General features: G+C 32.0%; 1 protein-coding gene across 1 annotated transcript; it reads left to right on the top strand.

Moving 5' to 3' along the window:
• Positions 1-3,240: 3,240 nt before the first annotated feature.
• On the top strand, positions 3,241-20,088 carry LOC145750947 (uncharacterized). Its single transcript, XM_082567018.1, has 38 exons — positions 3,241-3,450; positions 4,437-4,598; positions 4,749-4,901; positions 5,365-5,595; positions 5,739-5,845; positions 6,087-6,238; positions 6,564-6,705; positions 6,977-7,098; positions 7,506-7,625; positions 7,674-7,819; positions 8,089-8,219; positions 8,633-8,750; positions 8,978-9,090; positions 9,364-9,557; positions 10,106-10,114; positions 10,251-10,450; positions 10,698-10,821; positions 13,264-13,422; positions 13,582-13,711; positions 14,040-14,217; positions 14,394-14,579; positions 15,099-15,296; positions 15,514-15,666; positions 15,850-15,980; positions 16,217-16,396; positions 16,469-16,524; positions 16,706-16,828; positions 16,931-16,977; positions 17,047-17,203; positions 17,303-17,369; positions 17,628-17,746; positions 17,918-18,071; positions 18,327-18,405; positions 18,562-18,685; positions 18,797-18,854; positions 19,604-19,674; positions 19,872-19,938; positions 20,011-20,088. The coding sequence occupies exons 1-38, from the start codon at positions 3,241-3,243 to the stop codon at positions 20,042-20,044; spliced, it is 4,905 nt and encodes a 1,634-aa protein (XP_082423144.1). The 3' UTR covers positions 20,045-20,088.
• The last annotated feature ends 458 nt before the right edge of the window (positions 20,089-20,546 follow it).

The following is a 20,546-nucleotide window of genomic DNA, read 5'->3' as shown; positions in this document are numbered from 1 at the left end:
AAAAATACATATATCAAAGACGTAACAAATTTGCAATCAGCGGGAATCAAACCCAAAACTTTAAAGCCTATTTACAGTAAAATTTTTCCTGCAAATTACCTATTTTTTCAAAGGACCCAAACGATCCAACTAACGTTCGAATCAACCGATGCAAAAACAATCGCCTCAAGATGGAGCAAGAGAAACAAGAACAAGACGAGAGAATCCTCCGAGATGCAGAAGAAGAAAGAAAAAGAAGAGAAAAAGACGCCAAAAAGGAAAAAAGAATTAAGAGCCTGATGGAAATGAAGAGAGAGTTGAATCGAGAAAAAAGCGAAAAAGAAAAAGCTTTGCAAAAGGAAATGGTAAATAATAAAAATTATTTTATAGTAAACCCAAAAGGCCAAAAAAATATCAAATCAAAAATTTCAAAACGTTAAGTAGCTTATTTAATAAATGATAAAATGTAAAAGCTAATAGGTTTCGGGTTTAAGTCGCACTAATGTCACATTAGCCCTGGAGCCAGGCGTTCACGGATAGCTTAAGCATGTAACAACAGCATACCCTTACCCAATAAAAACACAAAAAAACAATTACATTGGGCGATATATCAAGAAATTGTTGAATTCATTAACCAAAAAATATTAGGTACTTCCTACTAGGGATGGGCCAATCGAATCCGAGTACTCGGCCCGAGTATTAAGAATATTTTAATACTTGTGCTCGTCGAGCATTTTTTCATAAAAAAACACGGAGTTTGCCTTTTTCTAATAATTCATAATCTACTCTCAATTATATCTCGTTATTTAAGCAACGATTGTGCAACAAATACACTTTTACATAGTAAAACTTTACGCATAATAAATTTGAGACTTTTACATTTTCGTTTGGACTTAAAATGATATTACTATCAGCGGTAAGTAGTTTTGCCAACGTTAAACACTTTATAATTCATAAATACGTGTTTTTTGGCAAATTTTGCAGTTTTAAAATTATGCGGGAAAGATTCTCGTAGCCAGTTATATACGTTTAAATGACGTCATAACCGAGTACTCGGACTCGGCCGAGTATCGCGACAAAATACTCGGGCTCGTTGAATTCGAGTAATTTGGATTTCAGCCCATCCCTACTTCCTACCAAAGCCTTTGAAAGTGATTCAAACAAAAGAACGTCTAAAATTTTGAAATTTTTTAGGAAACTTTGTTTAGTCAAGACCTTGTGAACCAAAAACATCGCGAAGCTGTTTATCGAAAAAGAAAACTTGAAGCTATACTGAAGCAAAAATCAATTGAAAAGCAACTGTAAGTCATTAAATACTAAAGATTACGGGTTTAATTCCCTGCAACGGCATCAAGTATTATTAATTACTTCAGCTGAACAGAAATAAATATAAAGTTTTGTACAACAGCATAAGAGTCATTATTTTCTAACGTCATTACATTATATTTTTAATTTTTTTTTTGTATATATCTTTATCCTCGATGTAGGAAAGTCGAATGCGCGACTTAAACATAGAGTAACATCAGTTACTCCGACCCAGTCTCGAGTTGCCTGTGGCAGTTTGGGATATTATAGATTACAATTGCCCAGTAATTATGCTGCTGATTAAGTGCTGGCTCAACACGAGTTCATACCGTTTATAGCGCCTTACTCAAGGACGCTACAGCATGAGATCAGTGGGGATTAAACCCACGACCTCATGTGTGGTGTAGCAAGTGTTCTTACCACTACACCATGCTGCCGGTTATTTATTATGATGTTACTTGCAAAATACGTATTTAAACTTTTAGGCGTTGGTTTTTTTACATTTTTAATCTTTTAGTAAGAAAGAAGAAAAGTTTGAAACCAGAAAAGCGTTTGAGATAATAAACAGAGCCTTCCTTGGAATCCTCCTTAAAGAAGAAGATGTTACCAGAAGAAACAGTGTCCAAAATCTGAAGCATTATTTCACTGAAAAATGGGAAAATCAACAAAGTATGTTAAATTTTTAAACAACCTTTTACCTAAACTATTTAACATAACTGAAAAATTGACCCTTAATCTTGGAAAATATAATTTTAAGCTTATAATATGCATAGATGATTATACAACTACAGTTTTTAATACTTTTTTTAGAAAAATTAAGATCCCGCATCGAAAACGAGAGGAAAGCTAAAGAAGAGGAAAACTTCCAGATACAGGAGAGTCTTAAGAAGAGAGGTTGGACGGGACCTCCGAGAAAGATACCTGTTTACAAAGAAGCAACATCGGAGGATAGCACTGGATCTTCAGAACAATCAGAACCAAAGAAAAAGTAAAAAAAAATTTGTTACCTTAGATCAGTTTTAAATAACTTTTTTTGGAATGAACTAATAATATTGCCTTAAAATTACCCTGATAAACTACCTAAATGTTTATATAATACTACAATTAAAGAAAAATAAAGATAAAGGTCTTAAAACCGGCAGCGTGGTGTAGTGGTAAAAACACTTGCTACACCACACATGAGGTCGTGGGTTCAATCCCCACTGATATCATGCTGTAGCGCCCTTGAGTAAGGCGCTATAAACTGTATGAACTCCTGCTGAGCCAGAACTCAACCAGCAGCAAAATGCACAGGCAACTCGAGACTGGCTCGGAGTAACTGATGTTACTCTATGTTTAAGTAGCGCATTCGACTTTCCCACATCGAGGATAAAGATATATACAAATAAAAAAGAGATGCCACAAAATTAATATTGTCTTTTGTAAAACTAAATTTTATCTTTTTTTGCTTTTAACAGGTGTAAAAAAAAGAAAAATAAACCAACAAAAAAGTTACAACAGCCACCAATGGTGTTTTGAAATTTAAATTAACCAATGACCGATCGAACTGCTAAAAGACCAACCGATCAGCGGCAAAAACAAAAAATGAGAAAAATGTAAAAAAAATAAAAGTTTTAAATTGTAAAAGCAGTTTTATTTTATTAGTAGACAGTTCTATGTTTTATAGTTTTTCAACCCAGAAGTTTATATAATAAACCAAACACTTACAATAATAACTTGATAATTTAATTATAATTTAGCAAAAATTTACAAAAAAAGTCTCTACTTTTAAAACTGAGTAAAGTTATTAACAAACGCAAGACAATATGATGTCATAATCTTTACCAAATGCCTATATAAAACTTTTTTCTTTCATAAAAAAAAACTCGACAAAAATATTTGTTCCCTATCGTTTACTTTAAAAAAATAAATGTACAGCATTTGCCGCTGTATATTGACTAAATATAAGTAAGTAATATGGAGCAATGTAATATCGAATCCACTATAGTGGATAATGAGACGCGGGAGTATTTTAGGTTGATGGTACCCGACCTGAAAAGAACATGTTTATCACCAAGAAGTGCAATTACTGGTATTCCTAATGTAATAGATGTACCGCTTGGAGCTAAGCTACCTATGGTGCCTGGTAGCAGGCTACAACTCTACACATCATACTGTGGAACTAAGGTAGGCTGTAGGTATTTTAAAGTGTTTGTTTTTCTGATTTTTTTGCTATATTTTTTACGAAATTTTTCGTAGTTAGTATGTAGGTAATTACTGTGAACATATACGTTGTGCAGGCCCAAATTTAGTAATTTTTATAATGCTGTCATGTGTGTAGAAAGTTACTGTTGCGTTTCTAAACCAATGTCTACTAAAATCGAATTTATACCCCGCAAAAAATAGAATTTATGAGCTAAAAATTAGTTGGCGCAAACAGCAGTAATTCGACAAATATATTGCCAAAATCCTGCATGTTACATTTAACAAATATGCCAAATTTTAAGCAAAAATAACAGTACAGTTTATAAATGTATATTAATTAAAATTAATACAGTTACTGTATTTAAAAACTAGTATACCCAAATTAATAAAACCTCTTAATTTAAATAATTGACATATAGTCAAAGATAAACAGCATTTTTAATGACTAATAGTGTGGTATCATATAACTTTAGAGTTCAATTTAAAAGGTTTCGAGTTCGAGCCGCACTAATGCCACACTATTCGCCCTTAAGCCTAGTGTTTACTAATAGCTTAAACACGTTACAACCGCACACTCTTTAAAATAAATATATATATTTGTTTTGTATATATCTTTATCCTCGATGTGGGAAAGTCGAATGCACGACTTAAACATAGAGTAACATCAGTTACTCCGACCCAGTCTCGAGTTGCCGGTGGCAGTTTGGGATATTATAGAATATAATTACCCAATAATTATGCTGCTGATCAAGTGCTGGCTCAGCAGAAGTATAAACAGTTTATAGCGTCTTACTCAAGGGCGCTACAGCATGAGAGCAGTGGGGATTGAACCCACGACCTCATGTGTGGTGTAGCAATTGTTCTTACCATTACACCACGCTGCCGGTATATTTATTTTATGGTGAAATGGAAAAACTAAGCACAAGTTTAATTACCTTATTATTTATTCTATTATCTTCTACTTGTAGTTGCTTCAACCCTCCCGTGACTTCGATCGAACCTACCCTAGTAATGTTTACATTAGTAACGAATATCGTTGTTTGCATGATATCAATCTACGAAACTACTTCCAACGTAAAGGGATGTCCGAAAGACTTCATCAGAAGGGGTTTATCACCTATGATAACAAAGTAAATGATGGTTAATATATATATATATGTAGTAAGGCATAGTGGAAAAAAATTAAAAATTTACTCTCAATATAAAGTTACCAATTCACAGCCTGCAAATAAACTACTTTTACCTAAATTTTTTTGAGTGAAAACACTTATTCTATTTAGGTTGTTTGTTCTTTAAAAGAGTACAACTTGTACCGACAATATCTTAAACATCTGAGCATCGAATATTTTAACAAAATTTATCGAGAAAAATACGAAAAAGATTTGGAAAATTTGCGGGAAGCAGCTAAGGTAGCGATTGAGGCAAAGAAAAAGGTAAAATTTTAAAACTTTTAAACGATCCTTATTATAAATTATCAAAACATGTTTTTACATTTTAAAACTTTATAAGTTTTATTAAATTTTGGTATGTACTATACCCTCTTGTTAACAGTGTTGTGGTTTATTGATCAGAACATTTAGCTTCACTACATGAGGTCCTGGGTTCGATCCTTGCTGCTCTTACGCTGTATCGCCTTTGAGTAAGGCGCTATAAACGGTATGAACTCCTGCTGAGCCAGCACTTAATCAACAGCATAATTATCGGGCAAATATAATCTATAATATCCCAAACTGTAACAGGCAACTCGAGACTAGGTCGGAGTACATGATATTACTCTATGTTTAGGCCGTGAAGTCGACCTTCCCACATCTAGGTTAAAACAAACTTTAAAATACACTTTTTCTAACATGTTCTAAAATTGTCCAAATTTTTTTTTTACATTTTTGCAAAACCCAGGACCCTAACAATCCAATCACACTAAAGTTTAACAAGTGTAGAAAAATCCGCAACAAAATGGAGAGAATTAGAATAGCAAGAGGTCGGAAGGTTTTAAAACTAGTCTCAGAAGAGCGAGAGAAGAGAATGAGAAGAAAAAACGAGGAAATGCAGAAGAGAATCAAAGAAGAGATTAGAAGAGAATTCGAGAGAGAACATTTGAAGAAGATAAAGATTAACAGAGCACAACAAGTAAGTAATCAATAAAAAAAGAACTTTAATAAAATACTACAATAAAAATATAAACACTTTTATACGAAATGGCAAAACATTTGCCATAACCTAAAGCTACTACTTATAAAGAGTTTAATAGTTTATAATTTTTTTTTACCAAGCAAAAAATGATGAAAGAAGAAATTATCTTCTACAAACATCAGGAAGAATTTTGTCGAAACAAAGAATTAGAAGAACGAAAGAAAACATTGGCAAAAGAGAAACAAAGGTCACATACTATTAACAATATAAACATATTATCTCCACCTCCATATTATAATTGGGGTTAAAAAAAATATTTTAAAAGTTTTTCAAAACTTCGTTTAAGTTTACAAAATTTATTAATTAATAAATTAATATGGTCGCAACTTTTAACTTATATTTGAATAAATAGATAAGTAGCAAGTACTTGCTTGGGTTAAGTTAAGTTACCGTTGACAGTATTTGATGACTTAAACTGATATGTGTAGAAAATTGGACGAAAAATACGAACGTAAGAAAAGATTTCATCATATGAAAATGATCGAGTTGCAAGTTCTTTTAGCTGAAGAAGAAATTAAACGAAAAAACAACGTCCAAAATTGGAAAGACTATTTTGCTTTGAAACTGGATAAACAGCAAAGTAAGTTTACTCGAACCTAGTATATATAATTACACTAGTTTTTTAGTAGTTTTAACAAATAATTCAAGCATCGATGAAAAATTATCTAGTCCGGTAGTGTAGCATGGGGGTCATGGCATTTAACTACAAGCCAAAAGGTTTAGGGTTCGAGCCGCACCAAAGCCACATTTACTCCTAAGTCCGGAGTTTACAGATAACCTTAACACGTCCCAACTGCACACCCTTACCCAATAAGAATACAAAAAACATCTCCTTAATGGTGGTGCTGAAAAAAATTAAAAATGTTACATTTATCTCTATTGATTTCAACCATATGCGTTTCCAGAGAAACTGAAAGCGTTATTAGAACGAGACAGACGCTCGAGAGAAGAGACCAACAAAAGAATCCAAGAGAGTTTAAGAAGAAGGGGATGGACCGGAGCACAAAGATACTTTCCACAGACCAAGGACGAAGATCCCTTTGAAAGGTAAAATGTCATTTAAACTGTTATTCTTTATTTAAATAAGTTTAAATTTAAACCTTACAGTTATTTGAATATTTAAATTTAAAGTTTTAAAGGAATTTTGGATATGTATCAACTAGAGTTTTTATAGATTTTTGGATGTGCTTTAATTCAATATATTTATATATGTTTTAATACAAGCTTTTGTAGTGATTTTGGATAGCCTATGTTTTTACTTCTCTTATGTTTTAAATTTTATATACATATGTTTAAAATTAAGCTTTTTTAGAGCAAGAAAAAAATCAAAAGCAAAGAAGGGAACAATTGATCGACTCAGTGCTCTCGGTTTCCACAGTGCGGTTATTTCAAACGAAATGTTAGGGTTACTATGGGACGGAGAGGGAAGCATGTCTAGTGGTAAGTCCTTAACAAGAATATTTACACGTATAAACTTCATTTAGGCCGGGTCTTAAGGGTCCCTTACCGTATAAATAAACTTAACCTACAACCCTTCTTGCCCTAACCATATTAATTCACTTAATCTACTACATTGCTTACCCTAACTTACCTTAAACTACTACCTTGCCTGCACTAACAATATAAATAAATTTCTTACCACATATATTTACAAATAGAAACATTTTTCAGCTTTTTTAAACATTTTCAGCAGGTTTATTTGGGCAAATTTCGCTTAAATACTTCTATAATTAATTCAACAACATCAGTTTTATTAAATTGGCCAACTATTTTTTCAGCATTTGTTTTCTAGCAAATACAGACTATGTACTTTACTGAACAATGTATAACAAATAGTGTTTAAATAGATGAAGGGGTAGAGCATTCAGCTGGCGATGCGCTCCCAGCAAGACCATCAATATCCAACCAGGCTCGCCAAGTTTGCGATAATGCATTAGAACAAGAACATAGCCATCTCAAACATGTTCGTAATATTTGCGACGATGCAGTTGTTAAAGCTAAAGCCAAGGTGGTAGTAGAAAATATTATAACACAAGCTCAGGGGATTCAACGAGCGTCGGTGAATATTACTCAACAAGTTATTGATGTGAGTCGGGACGTTTTGTTCCCCTTGTTGCAAACTTATGAAGAGCGAACTGGAACCAGAATACCGGATTCAGAGGTCAGAGCAAATGTTTAAATTAAGCTTACATAAATTAGTTTGTAAACTCTTAACTGTAATAGAAATTTAAAGGTTAATTGTTACAAAGTTTTGCGAATAAATAGTAAAAGAAAAACAAATTTGTAGACTTTTTAAAACTCTATGTTGTTTTTGTGAATTTTAAACAAATGCAGATTTATAACAGATATAAAAAGCGTTTGCAGATTTTTGCATAAATTTCTGCATCTTTCTCTATAGCCTAACGACAAAACTTATTTTTTTTTTTTTAGATTCCGAATACTTTAAGAGATTTGTGCAACGGAGTTTTAGACGAAGAAGAAGGAGACCTTGCTCCTCTCATAGACTTTGGAGCAGGAAGGACTTCGATTAGAGCCGGAGGAAGACAAGATTCGTCCATTAGGTAAAAAACAAACAAATTATTGTTTAACCACTTTTAGCATTCAAATACATCCAAATCTTTGTCTACAATTTATAAGCCCCATTAAGTGTTTTAAAATTGATTAATAATAACTTATAAAGACTGGCTAGATGAATTTCCTATTATACAAATGACAACCTTAGGTATCCAGATCTGTTTATGGGCCTTGTATGTTTTAACCTTACTAATGTTTTTGTATGATTTTCGGTTTTAGGTTTGTATATGTTTTAATGTTTTTTTCTGCTAAATATTTTCACAGCTTTGTTGTTTCTAAAAGTTGTTAAATAATTAGGCTTAAGTATTTGCCAGATAGATCATATATTAACCCAGGACCTTGGGTATTCTGTTTTTTCGGATTTGTAATATAGTTTTTGTGTTGCTAAATATTTACACAGATTTGTTGTTTCGAACACTGATCTTCCAATGAGCGGGGTGCTCGGACATGGAAGACAGAATCGACCTCCAACTCCGAAAAATGTTCGATTTTTCGACGACTCAGATTCAACCTTGGATGTAAGTTGCAACAGATATTAAACTTTTCACTATAACAAAACATAAGTAAATATGAGATACAAAGTTTCTAAGAATCTAATACTCGATGACAACAAAAGGCTTGGCTGAGAGTTAACATTTGTTAGAGTCAGACCATAACAAGATAGTAACAGTTTCTCAAGTTATTTAAACTATTAAAAAACGCAAAATTGGGATTTTTTGTTACAATTTTTGCACTATAATTATAGGAATTCCTCGAGTTATCAGAATCCCAACTTGTGCTTGAAGACACCATCAAAATTTTGTCAGCGAAGATTGTAGACCACGTGTTTGAGACAGCTCTCAATTCAGACATAACCAAGTACGTGTTTTTGCAAACATATATAATAAAATGTTGTTAAAATATTTTAAAAAGAATCCAAAATGCCTCCAACTTTAGGATTTCAAAATAACTTTGTAAAACGGAGCTTCTAACGAAAAGGAAAAAAAATAATGTTAAAATAAAAACTCTTAATAGTGCTTCGAATATACCGTAATAGCAACATTTAAAAAGTAACATAGGCTATATAACTTTGTTACTTTGCTGCTATAGTAAAAAGTGGTTTAATAATTTAAACACAAATTCTTTATTAAGAGAGAATATGCAAGGTAGAATTACACATCTTGCGAACTCAGTTGTCCAAGAGATCTTCGTGTATGGACAAGAGGAATCCTGTCCTCCTCCACGTTCCAGCTCCTCCGATAGCTCCACCGGATGTGGGGCATCTTTGGATCGGAAGTTAAGTTGGTTAGCAAACGCAATGATAAACGATCTTGTTAATGACAGAGGTAAGCAAACACTTTTTCTAAATTTTTATTCCAGAAAATCAAAATGGATGCAAATCTGTACCAAGAGAGTAGGCTATCTAAAACTGTTATACGCCTTTTATAAATAACAATGTATTTAAAACTAGCGCTGGCATGAACTTGGAATTTAACAAAACATTTAAATAAAGGCAATAACAAAAAATATGCAGCCTATAAATATTGAGATATAGTATCTTATAAAAAAGTTATGCAGCGAACCTAAATAGCATGATATGGTAATTATTAACAAAATTAATGTTATGTCACATCAAAAATGCAATATGTTATAATAATGGCAACAACTTCAGTTTTCGTGCAAAAAAAACTTGAATCGTTATTAATCTACGGTTTTAAGTTTTCTATAAATATCGACATCGTGGTAATGTGATAGGTATAAACATGGGGTTATTGACAACGGAAATTAGGCCATATAAAAAACTCTTATGCTATGAATAAACACTTAACCCAGCGTTAACACTTGGTTGGTACGTTATCACACAAAAACAAACGTATATTTTGACCCCTTTTAGGGGATTTTGGTAGGTTAAAAAAACCGCAATTCTTGTTATCTTAATAAAGACTCTACACGCATTCAAACTTCATCACAAAACAATTTAGGATTCAGAAATTCCTACAACACAACATTGGTTTTTAACTTGTTATATTTTACTACAGCTGCACCGCTTAACTTCACCACTGACAGTGCAGACAACGAAATGACGTCAACTTCATCTGATATTAGCGCTCTAGCCTTGGACGTAGTTAGAACGGCAGTCAAGAAAGTTAATACTGGGCAAGAACCGATGACTGAAAATGAAATGTATCATAAACTGGAGCCGCTTATTAACGACTTATCGTCGAATATGGTCGATAAGGTAAAGATCATGGGTTCAAATCCCGCTGCCGGCAATTTTAAGAATTTTTTATAACGACCAGTATTATACAAAAATAAAACAAAATACAATTTTTAACATGTCCAATTAATTTATAACTTCACCAAAATATTTAAAAATATGTTTTTTTTGTTTAAAAAGCGGCGTTTAGGCATTAAATAATAGACCAAAAAATTCAACAAGTAATAACCTAAAAGAATACTCAAATTCATTTTTAACTTGTTCTTAGATCATGAACGAACGACAAAAAGAAGTAGCTGACTCCATTGAGTTTAAAAATAAAAGTGAATACGTTGAATTGGAATCAAAAATATCAAAGTTAGCTCTCAGTATTGTGGGTTCAGTCCTACACGGTAAATATAAAAATAACCCAAAGTTTTTTAATGCACTAATAACAATATAATATATAAGATAATCTAAATGACAAAAATGCTATAGTTTCAAATGGTATCATACAATATTAACGCAAACCACTTGACCGAGTAGACGTTTACCCTTTACCCGAAAATGTAATTTTAAAAACGTCATTTCACCGAGGTTTGAGTTAACATTTTTAAAATTTGATGTGCATTTTTCAAAGAATGTTTAGGTTAAAAAGGTTAACAAAAAAATGTCTTATTGGCAGTAAAAATTGTGTTTTTTTGGGCATACAGTTGTTGATAATTAGTCGTTTCGAAAAAATGGTTTTACGTTAACTGAAAGTGGTCCGTTTAAAACATGCCACTATTATTTAATTTTTAAACACTGTTTTTAAATGATATGGCGTAGTAACCAATGTTAACTATTCTACGTTAACTTAGCATACAAAGTTGTTTAAAGCATTTCATAAACAACGATAACTATAGCTTGCATACAAAACAAACTTATACACAAAAATAATTGACTCCGAATACAAAAAATTGCAAAAGGTCATGTACAAACTTAATTTAACTTGTATAAATTCACCACTATATATATAAGCCATATATATACAACACCCTTATGACCTCGCGTTTTAGTATTTAAAAATCCAAAAATAGAATATCTCTAATTTAAAATCTAAACGGAAGGATTTAAATAAACGGGGGCTGGTTTATTCCTTCCACCTTATAGGAAAGCAGTTTATTTATAGTTCAAAAATATTTAACAGACAAGAGACGAATCATAATACCAAATATAATATCGTTTAAAAGTATTTCTGATTTTTTGTTTATGTTACCGGCCGCTTTCTACAAGTATGATATTAAAGGAAATTAAAAGAGTTGCCGGTTTTACATAGAATACAAGCGATATTTTGTTCGCTATAAACAATATGTGGAAGTAATGAGTAAAGAGAAGTGGCTTACTCAGTCTTAAGCGTTTGTATTATAGTTAGAATCGAAAAAAAATAGTTTAAAACCTTAAGAAAAATAGCATGAACATTAAACGAACCCTATTATAAAGCTGTAATTTTCGTTAGCGAAAATATGAATTTAAAACTGAAAATTGCTATTTTCATTCAGCATAAAACGATGTAGGTTGTATAAGTTTAAGTAGGCCAAATTTTAACTAACATGGCTACCAAATTAATGAACTACTCAAATGCTACAACAGAAATAACGACAAGTTTACCAAGTGCTGTTGGACTTCAAGGGGAAATCATTGGAAACCTGATCACGGCAATCTTAACAATATTAGCCGCATATTTGCTCAGCGTATTGCTGCTATACGAGATCAAATTTAACAGTCTAAGCAGGTTGAATTCTAATAACTTATACCTAGTTTCGTCAGCGGCAGCTTTGCTGTCCTGCCTAAGCGAACAACTAGAGTTACAGTTCGGTAAAGTATCTGACAGTTACTGCTCAGCATATACAAAGCTGATTGCTCTATTCTACTGCTTTGGATCTCTTAGTACTTATACCTTACTATGGCTTAGGCAACGATCGTTCTACACCGACCCTCTTTTAAAGAACTTTTGTAGCAAGACTCTGCGTTTAGTGAGCGCTACAACTATACTTGGACTATACGTTGCCCTGATTACAATAACAATCACATTTGTATCAAGTTATACTCTAAAAAGTACACAAAGCGGTTGTATTTTACCTTTAGAAGATAAAAATTCGGTGGCATTAGTAGTGTTACTAGTCGTAATCGGTGCATGTTACATTTTCTTTCAAATATTACTTTTACTTCTTGTTGTATATCCAATTCTTAAGAGCGCGGACGGACGAAAATTTGGTTGTAACCAATTAATACATGGATTTGAAGGCAATGGGGATATTAAAAACCTGATTCGAAGATTGCTATTTTGTACAGCTACATGCGTGTGTTCAGCTATACTTGGTAGTGCGATAGCATGTATAAGCGTAATACTAGCACCCGATTCGTATTGGTCTTTAATTGTACATGCAGACTTAATAACAAACTCGTATGCTGTTGTGTTTTCGTTTACTAACTGGAGAGATAGACTTGTGCCTTGTTATAAGAAACGAAAATTATCACAACAGCAAAATTCAGGCGCTGTTATTATGGAGTCCATTTAAAATTTATATAAATAGAAGATTGCTTCGTTTTTGTGTCACTTTTTTGTGTATATTTATTGTTATTGTTTCGTTGCAAATTTTTTACATATGCTGTTAAATAAATCTCGTTAAAAACGAATTTGAAATGACAATTATAAAGCCTTCGGTTTGCTATGTCAGTAAATACAAAATCGCAATAGTTCAATTAAATAACTAATCCCAGATAAGAAAAAATAACATAACTACTATCGTCTTAAAAATACAAAAAATATCATTTACAAAAAATTATAATCCCTCTAAAAATAACATTTTTAGGAGCACCGCTATCACCCTCTTTAAGTAAAACCTCGCTAAGTAGTGTGATACTAGAAGAACGTGTTAATGAAATCACAATTCAGATTGTTGGTGCCATTTTAGGACTGAAAAAATTGCTGCCAAGGCCAGAGCCAACCGAGCAAAAGAAAGGAGAAAAAGGTAAATGATTCAGACAATTAGAAGTTCAAAATGTAACTCTAAGGCATAATCAAGTTATGTATAAGACTTTGCCACTAATAAAATACTGGATAGAAGTAGCTGAAACCCAAAAGTAAAGAAGTAAATTATGTTTATTAAAGTTGGCTTTTGATGTTTTAGTGTCAGAAAAAAACGCGGAAGAATACATAGAAGATATCATCAACATTAAAGCATTTTTGGATGCACCACGAAAGTTGTTTAGACACTTAAACGATGACGATATTACTAGAATAGGAAACAGCATGGCAAAGTAAGTCGTGTAATTATACCCAAGGTTTAAAATTATTACAAAACTAAATGAAAAGTAGAACGTTAAACGTGTTATCCATAATCTTTGTATGAGGCATTCAAATTGTGATAAATTGTTTTTCGTAAACAAACGATGTTTTATTAAGAATATTTGATACAAATCACGATATCTGACCATGCATGATGATATAAAACGGTCGAGGAATAAATTTGCTTTTATAATTGCAAATTGAAATACCGAAACATGTAGAATACCTTTAAAAAATTTTAGTTTTGTTTGGCACAACAAATATGTTAACTTACTGCATCAAGTTAACATTTTTGTTTAGAAAAATGGTGCCTCAACGAGCTATGTCCTCCTTAATGTCATCAGGTGTTAACGAACTAGCAGTTGCCCTGACCGAAAAAGCAATCACTAGAATCGCTAAAGAGTCGTCGGTGTCGTCAATCGAATCTACTTTATCTCTAGATGGCGCTGAAAGGCTGTTAGCAGATACAGTAGTCAAGGTAATACCATAAAATTCGAAAAACTCTGTACATGACTATAAGAATCCATAGCATGAACTGTCTACATATGAATTGATAAACAAAAAACAGTACCAATTAAAATGCATAAACTTTAAATGAATATATTATTATATCAATAATTACACCTTTTGTGAACTCGCATATATTTACTCTAGGAATCTATTCAAGACAGCGCCAAAATTTCAAGCGAAACTAAATCGACGATCAGTTCGGGACTTGAAGACTTGGCACAAAATGCTGCAACCAATGCTATAGGAAAGAACTTGAATATAAGTGACTCAGAACTGAGCTCTGCGGCTAGTGAACTGGCTAAAAATATGGTTGGAAAAACATTGACCGAGGTACGTAACCGGCAGCGTGGTGTAGGTAAGAACACTTGCTACACCACTAATGAGGTCGTGGGTTTAATGCCCACTGCCCCCATGCTGTAGCGCCCTCAAGTAAGGCGCTATAAACGGTGTGAACTCCTGCTGAGCCAGCACTTAATTAGCAGCAGAATTACCGGGCAATTATAATCTATATAATATCCCAAATTGCCACAGGCAACTTGAGACTGGGTCGGAGTAACTAATGTTACTATATGTTTAAGTCGCGCATTCGACTTTCCCATATCGAGGATAAAGATATATACATACAAAAAAGTAAAAGTGTAGAAATTAAGAAGTTAAATATTGTTGTATTGCAACTTTTATGAGTTAAAAACCAAATTCTGTTTTCACGAAAAAATTGCAACATACAACTGTCCACAAAATTCCAATTTTCAAGCAACCTACTTAACTTATAAAAAATCACACAAACTGTATAAAAAATAAGAAGTAACACTATAAAATTTAACAACAAACACCCAACATTCATCACAGGCATCTCTGGTTAAAAGTTCAACCGAATCAGCTCTAAGCAGTGGTGCAAGTGCATTAGCAACACAAGCTGCTTTGAAATGCATTGAAAATGTAAAACAACTCGGTAGTTCTTCCGAGTCTGCTTTAAGTAGTGGAGCTAGTGCTTTGGCTAAGAAAGCTGTCACAGCGTCTCTACATGGCGAAATTCGGGAAAAAATGGTAGTATAATACTGATGTTTCTTTCATAGCATACTTAAGTTTGGTAAAAACCACAGTTAAAAGATATAATTAAGTTGGTTGTGCTACTTATATAAATATATCCAAATAGGAATTTGCAACTTATATTTACAAATTAAAACCTATAACTTACTACATCTTTCAACCTCTTTTCATTTGCATTTTATTTTATATTCAAACAAACTGTATCTAAATGCAGGAGACTGAGAAACTTAAAGTTATTGAACACAAGATACTTGAAACTATAGGAAGTTCAACAGGGTCCGCGCTTAGCAGTGGAGCTAGTGATTTGGCCATCAGCGCAGTTGCTCAACTGTTAGAAGGGGAGTCTTCAATTCAAGATAAACTACCTGTAAGTAATGTCAAATTGCTAATCCAAAGTGTTATATATAATTAAAAAGACAGAGGTCAGAATAGCTTTTGACGAAATGGATTTTGATACTAAAAACAAGTCAAACTACATAAAAAGGTTTTAGGTACAGATTAATAACTAACCCCACATCTCACGTATCTTTTATTAATTTATTATATTCAGGATTTGGCAAAGAGTGTGAATGAAGTAGCAATAAGGCCAGAAGATATAGGAAGTGGAACGAAGTCTTCTGTCAGTTCGGCTGTTAGTGTTCTGGCAGAACATATCACCAAACTATCTCTCGCCGGAACAGAGTAAGTTGGGCTGCAACTTTTAAAGATAATGATATCTCTGGTAGTGTTTAATAACAACCTTAAAATTTTCTTTATATTTGTCAAATCAACGACATGCAAAATTTACCTTAATTTTTAACGAATTGTAACTTACACAACGACAAAGTACAGTTACTAATACGGTGGCCAACATATGAGGTTTTAAACACTTGGAAAAACCTAAAATCCATATCCTTTTTAACTAATTTGGTTTATAGGATAGGCAGTAGTGAATTAGAAAGTGTACTGAGCTCAGCAGTAAGTCGAATTATCGTCGAAACATTGTCTAGGAGAGTAGCAGATATTATCCAAGCACAAAGTTCAACACAGTTAAACATTGGTAGCTTGGTAGGCGACATCTCGAATATTGTTAAAGGATTAATTGAATCACATCACAGGTAGATTTTAAACAACTTTACTGTACAATGTTTTGATGGGTTTATGTTAAATATGTTCTACTTTTTGTACAGCTTAACAAGTAATACAGTGAAGCACCTAACTGAAGACCCTTCAGTCAAAGAAGATGGTAAGATCAAAAAATGTTAACGTTATAAACAAAAAAACTATTGTAGATATTTGTGTTTAACTCTGAAATTAACAAAAATGAAATACCAATAATATATCCATATCAACAACGAAGAATACAAAACGTAATTTAAAAATCTATTTATTAATGTATTGCAACAATAAATTAAGTTTTTATTTAGTTGAACGCGAAGTGAATGCATTAATCTCATCAAGCGATCAATCTTCGTTAAGTTCGGCGGCAAGTGCTTTAGCAAACGATATTGTTCAACGATTTATTGACCATAAGAAACTGACTGATTCAGGTAATTTATTGGACAAAATTACATATTTCAAACAACAGGAACAAATAAATTTTATGTTTTAATACCTAGTATAATTGATTAAGTCAGCATTGTATTTTTCAGTTTCTAACAAGAGATCTTTCAAGTCGAATACAGAAATTACGAAATCGGTAAAAAAAATGTTTTAAAAAATCATCTTGGAAATTAGCTCTAATTAAAATCAAACTTATGCCTTTTAGACTGAAACCTTTGGTAAAATAACCAGTACGAATACGATAAGTAGTAAAAAGCCAAGCAACAAATCACAAAAAAGCTATGGATCGTCTTTTGCTAACTGGAGAACCCAAATTTCGCTCAGTTTTAACAACTTAGAGTCAGATGAACATAAACCATCAGGTAGCCCTGTTTAGCATAGGTTAAATCCTAGTATAAATTACATATGCTACGCCAATAATTATGATAATAATCTAACCATAAATTACATTTAAAACAAAGACAAAAACCCAAAAACAGACAACGGCATCATGAAAGTACATGCAACAACAGCTAGTCCTAATAGAAGGTAACCACAACAGAATTTAAGTTAAAAACATTAGTTTTTATGTCATTATCAAAATGTTTTAGTATGCATTACTTATTGGTACATTTTAGGTGCCTAAAAATAGGCAAATTTTGTTTATAATATTGCCTACTGTTGTCAAAACTTTTAGAAATACATAACACAGTAGAAAACCCAATAATGGCGCAATTCCAAATTCCTAACAATCGACCCATAGCGTAATCTAACACATGACCATGACTAACAACTTGTTTACAAAAGCAGAGCGAAAGACGAAACAATTAAAGAAACCACGAGCGATGACGCAGTGATAGAGGATATTCTAGAGGAATTAGCAACACGGATCGTGGGTTCGGTTACCGATCAAGGCAATACCACTGGTAATAATAAAGTTATAATCCAATAATGTGGTGATAAAGTGAAAATAATGAACCAATTTAAGGATTTAACCTTATTAAAAAACCGTGGGGTTTAAACAATGTCTACATGCAAGAATGTACTTGTAATATTATAGAAGCATGACCAGGGTAAATTGTGACGTAATATTACAGGTGCTGACGTCATTAATAATTTGAACGATTCGGGAAGTGTTGAGAAATTGGTTGAGTCGTTAGCACTGGGTGTGGTGTCTTCTATTTTAGGATTAGATTTGTTGGTGGATAACTCGAAATCATCGAGACCTATGTCATCGGGAAGTCATATACCGTAAAATTTTAATTTTAGTTATTTTTAGCGGCAAAATTTTAAAAGAAAACTTTCAGTGAAATATAACTATAAAATCCAGCATAAAAGACACTTTCTATACATCTTTATTTTTTAATTTTAAAGAATAAATTATCTTAATTGTTTTTTTTTGTTTAACTTCAAAACCAATTCTATATTTTCCAATATTTAAAAAACCCTAAAAGAATATATTGCTATAGAGTATTCTTATTAAACTAAACCATAAATTTGTAACAGAAAATCGGTCACGAATGATAATGAAGGCTTAGCACTAATGCCTTCTATGCGGGCACCGAACCAAGTTAAAAATTCAAAAGTAAGTCCATTAATTTATACTTTATTTAGTTTATAGTAAAAAAAGTGTCTACTTTTTGATATGAACCCAATATTAAGGGTCACAAAGAAAATCATACCCAATAATTTAGACTTTTTATATAACCCCACATTTGTAAGTGAAATATTTTGTTTTTAGATAACCCCTCTGCCACCGAGGCCTGCTGCCCCGATTCCTGGCAAGCGAATGCATAATACGTCATCAGATGATGACGTCAGAAAATGTGAAGCTTTGACTAAACTACTCGGGCCAACAAATAAAGGTAAAATCAATCAATTTTTTCTTGTGTAAAAATAAACATTATTATTCCGTGTAAAAGGCTATAGCCATAGTTTTTTACGTGAAAGTAACAAATTAAACTGTTTTATTACAGATTATCGTAGAAACTCTCCGACAGATTATGATGATTTTGCCCATAACCACCCCCACAGGTCAGTACTGTTAAATTGCATGAGAAAATTGAAGTGAGTAACTCAACGTTTAAGTAATAGTCACTTCGTACCGGTCATTATATCCCACAATAGAATACAAATCCATGTAATTTTGTGCCGAGTATTTTAAAATAAAAAAAGTTGACATTTTAAAGTCATGCTGTAAGTTCGTGGTACTGGTTTACTAAGAACGTAAAACACAATAGGTTGCTGATATTATGCTTTTTTTTTGTAATAAATCACAGGTTTTGGCTGTGAAGTTGACTCTTTTATATATACAAAATCAAATTTTTTAAATGTTTTTAGGTATTTATACACCATAAAACATAGATTTTTTTTAAATAATATATTATCTTATTCGTAATAAGCTTGTAAAAAAAAATTGATTTATGCATGAGTAGGTTAACTTATTTATCCTATATAATTAAAGGTGTGTTTTCGATTTTTTAATACACTTCGCTGCACTTTGCAAAAAGAATTCTAAATTATGGAAATTCCATATTTCCTCGTAACAGAGTTAAACTAAACCCAACCACCGTAAAAGGCGAAAAACATTTAGCAAAAATAAAACACACTTGAACAGTTTTGCAAACTGCTCTATTGGAAACAATTCGCACTAACACAACCGCATATTTCAGTCACGTGACTTTTTGACGTTAATACGATGACGTCACGAAATAAATATACCAAGATGATAAACTACCATCACGATTTTTTAAAAAATGTTTTTTTCTTACTTTTAATCCAAGGGTTCCGAGTCCGATCCTCTCCAACAGAAAAAAAGGAATGCCACATCGTAGAGTTAGGTCTCCAACAAAAGGTAAAGTCTGCAAAAAAACACAAAGTGTTTTAACTTAACTGCCTTAACTTTTTATCTGTAGTTAAAAAAATGTTGAAATAGTATTATTAATTTCCATTTTCTTTCTTTTAAAATTTTAAATAGAAAGTTTTAAATACCCAAATTAAAAATTAAACAGCTTGTTAAAATTGTGTTCTATTTTGATTTATATTTTGCAGTTGAATTTAGCTTTAATAACCAACCCACCCCGCCAAAGATAGACAAAAGCAGCGCTCAAATAAACAGGTATTTAAATAACAACTTGCTAGTAATGATGCTTATCTATAATTTGTAAATAACAATTTTTTGTATTTTTAGCTCTACGAAATTTGGCTGCGTTTCGTCGTTATAAAAAGATATTGTTAATGTGTTTTTATTTAATAATAAATTATTGAGTGTAGTGCATTTATTTTTAGTATAAATTTTATAAACGAAAAATTTTTGGTTTTCTGTGAATAAAAATGGGACAAAAAACACACGAAAAATGAAAATAAATAAAGCGTTGTGCGCTGTTGATTTTGGGTAAATATCACAAAAAAACAAACAGAAAAAATTTCCCTTAGTTTTTGCGAAATGTCAGACGCGCCAAATTTAGACAACTTTAAAATTTTTGTTTTGTTGCAGATGTAACTTAAAACAAAAATTCGGGTAATTTAGTAAACCCCTAATAAATTTAAATAAAAACAAAACAATTTTAAAGCAAGAATTTGACCTAAAACAGTCTAAAAATAGGTTTAAAAAACAATAAAATACCGTACAATGCTGTTTAATAAAATGTAGAAAAAAAACAAAAATTAAAAAAAAAATTTAAGAACAATCTTAGAAAATAAATACTTCAAAACTATTGTTTAAAT

The sequence above is a fragment of the Corella eumyota genome, chromosome 4 (genome assembly GCF_963082875.1).
Source record: "Corella eumyota chromosome 4, kaCorEumy4.1, whole genome shotgun sequence".
In the NCBI taxonomy this organism is placed as follows: domain Eukaryota; kingdom Metazoa; phylum Chordata; class Ascidiacea; order Phlebobranchia; family Corellidae; genus Corella; species Corella eumyota.
Note: the sequence above shows the minus strand (reverse complement) of the source record. Positions and strands in the feature narration are given on the sequence as shown.

What these genes read in the sequence shown, in the direction of transcription:
- LOC145750947 (XM_082567018.1), top strand. Translation starts at nt 3,241, where the DNA reads ATGGAGCAATGTAATATCGAATCCACTATAGTGGATAATGAGACGCGG. An exon ending in AGATGAACATAAACCATCAG is followed by an intron (nt 17,204 to 17,302) that starts GTAGCCCTGTTT and finishes TTTAAAACAAAG; the next exon opens with ACAAAAACCCAAAAACAGAC. An exon ending in ACTCGGGCCAACAAATAAAG is followed by an intron (nt 18,686 to 18,796) that starts GTAAAATCAATC and finishes GTTTTATTACAG; the next exon opens with ATTATCGTAGAAACTCTCCG.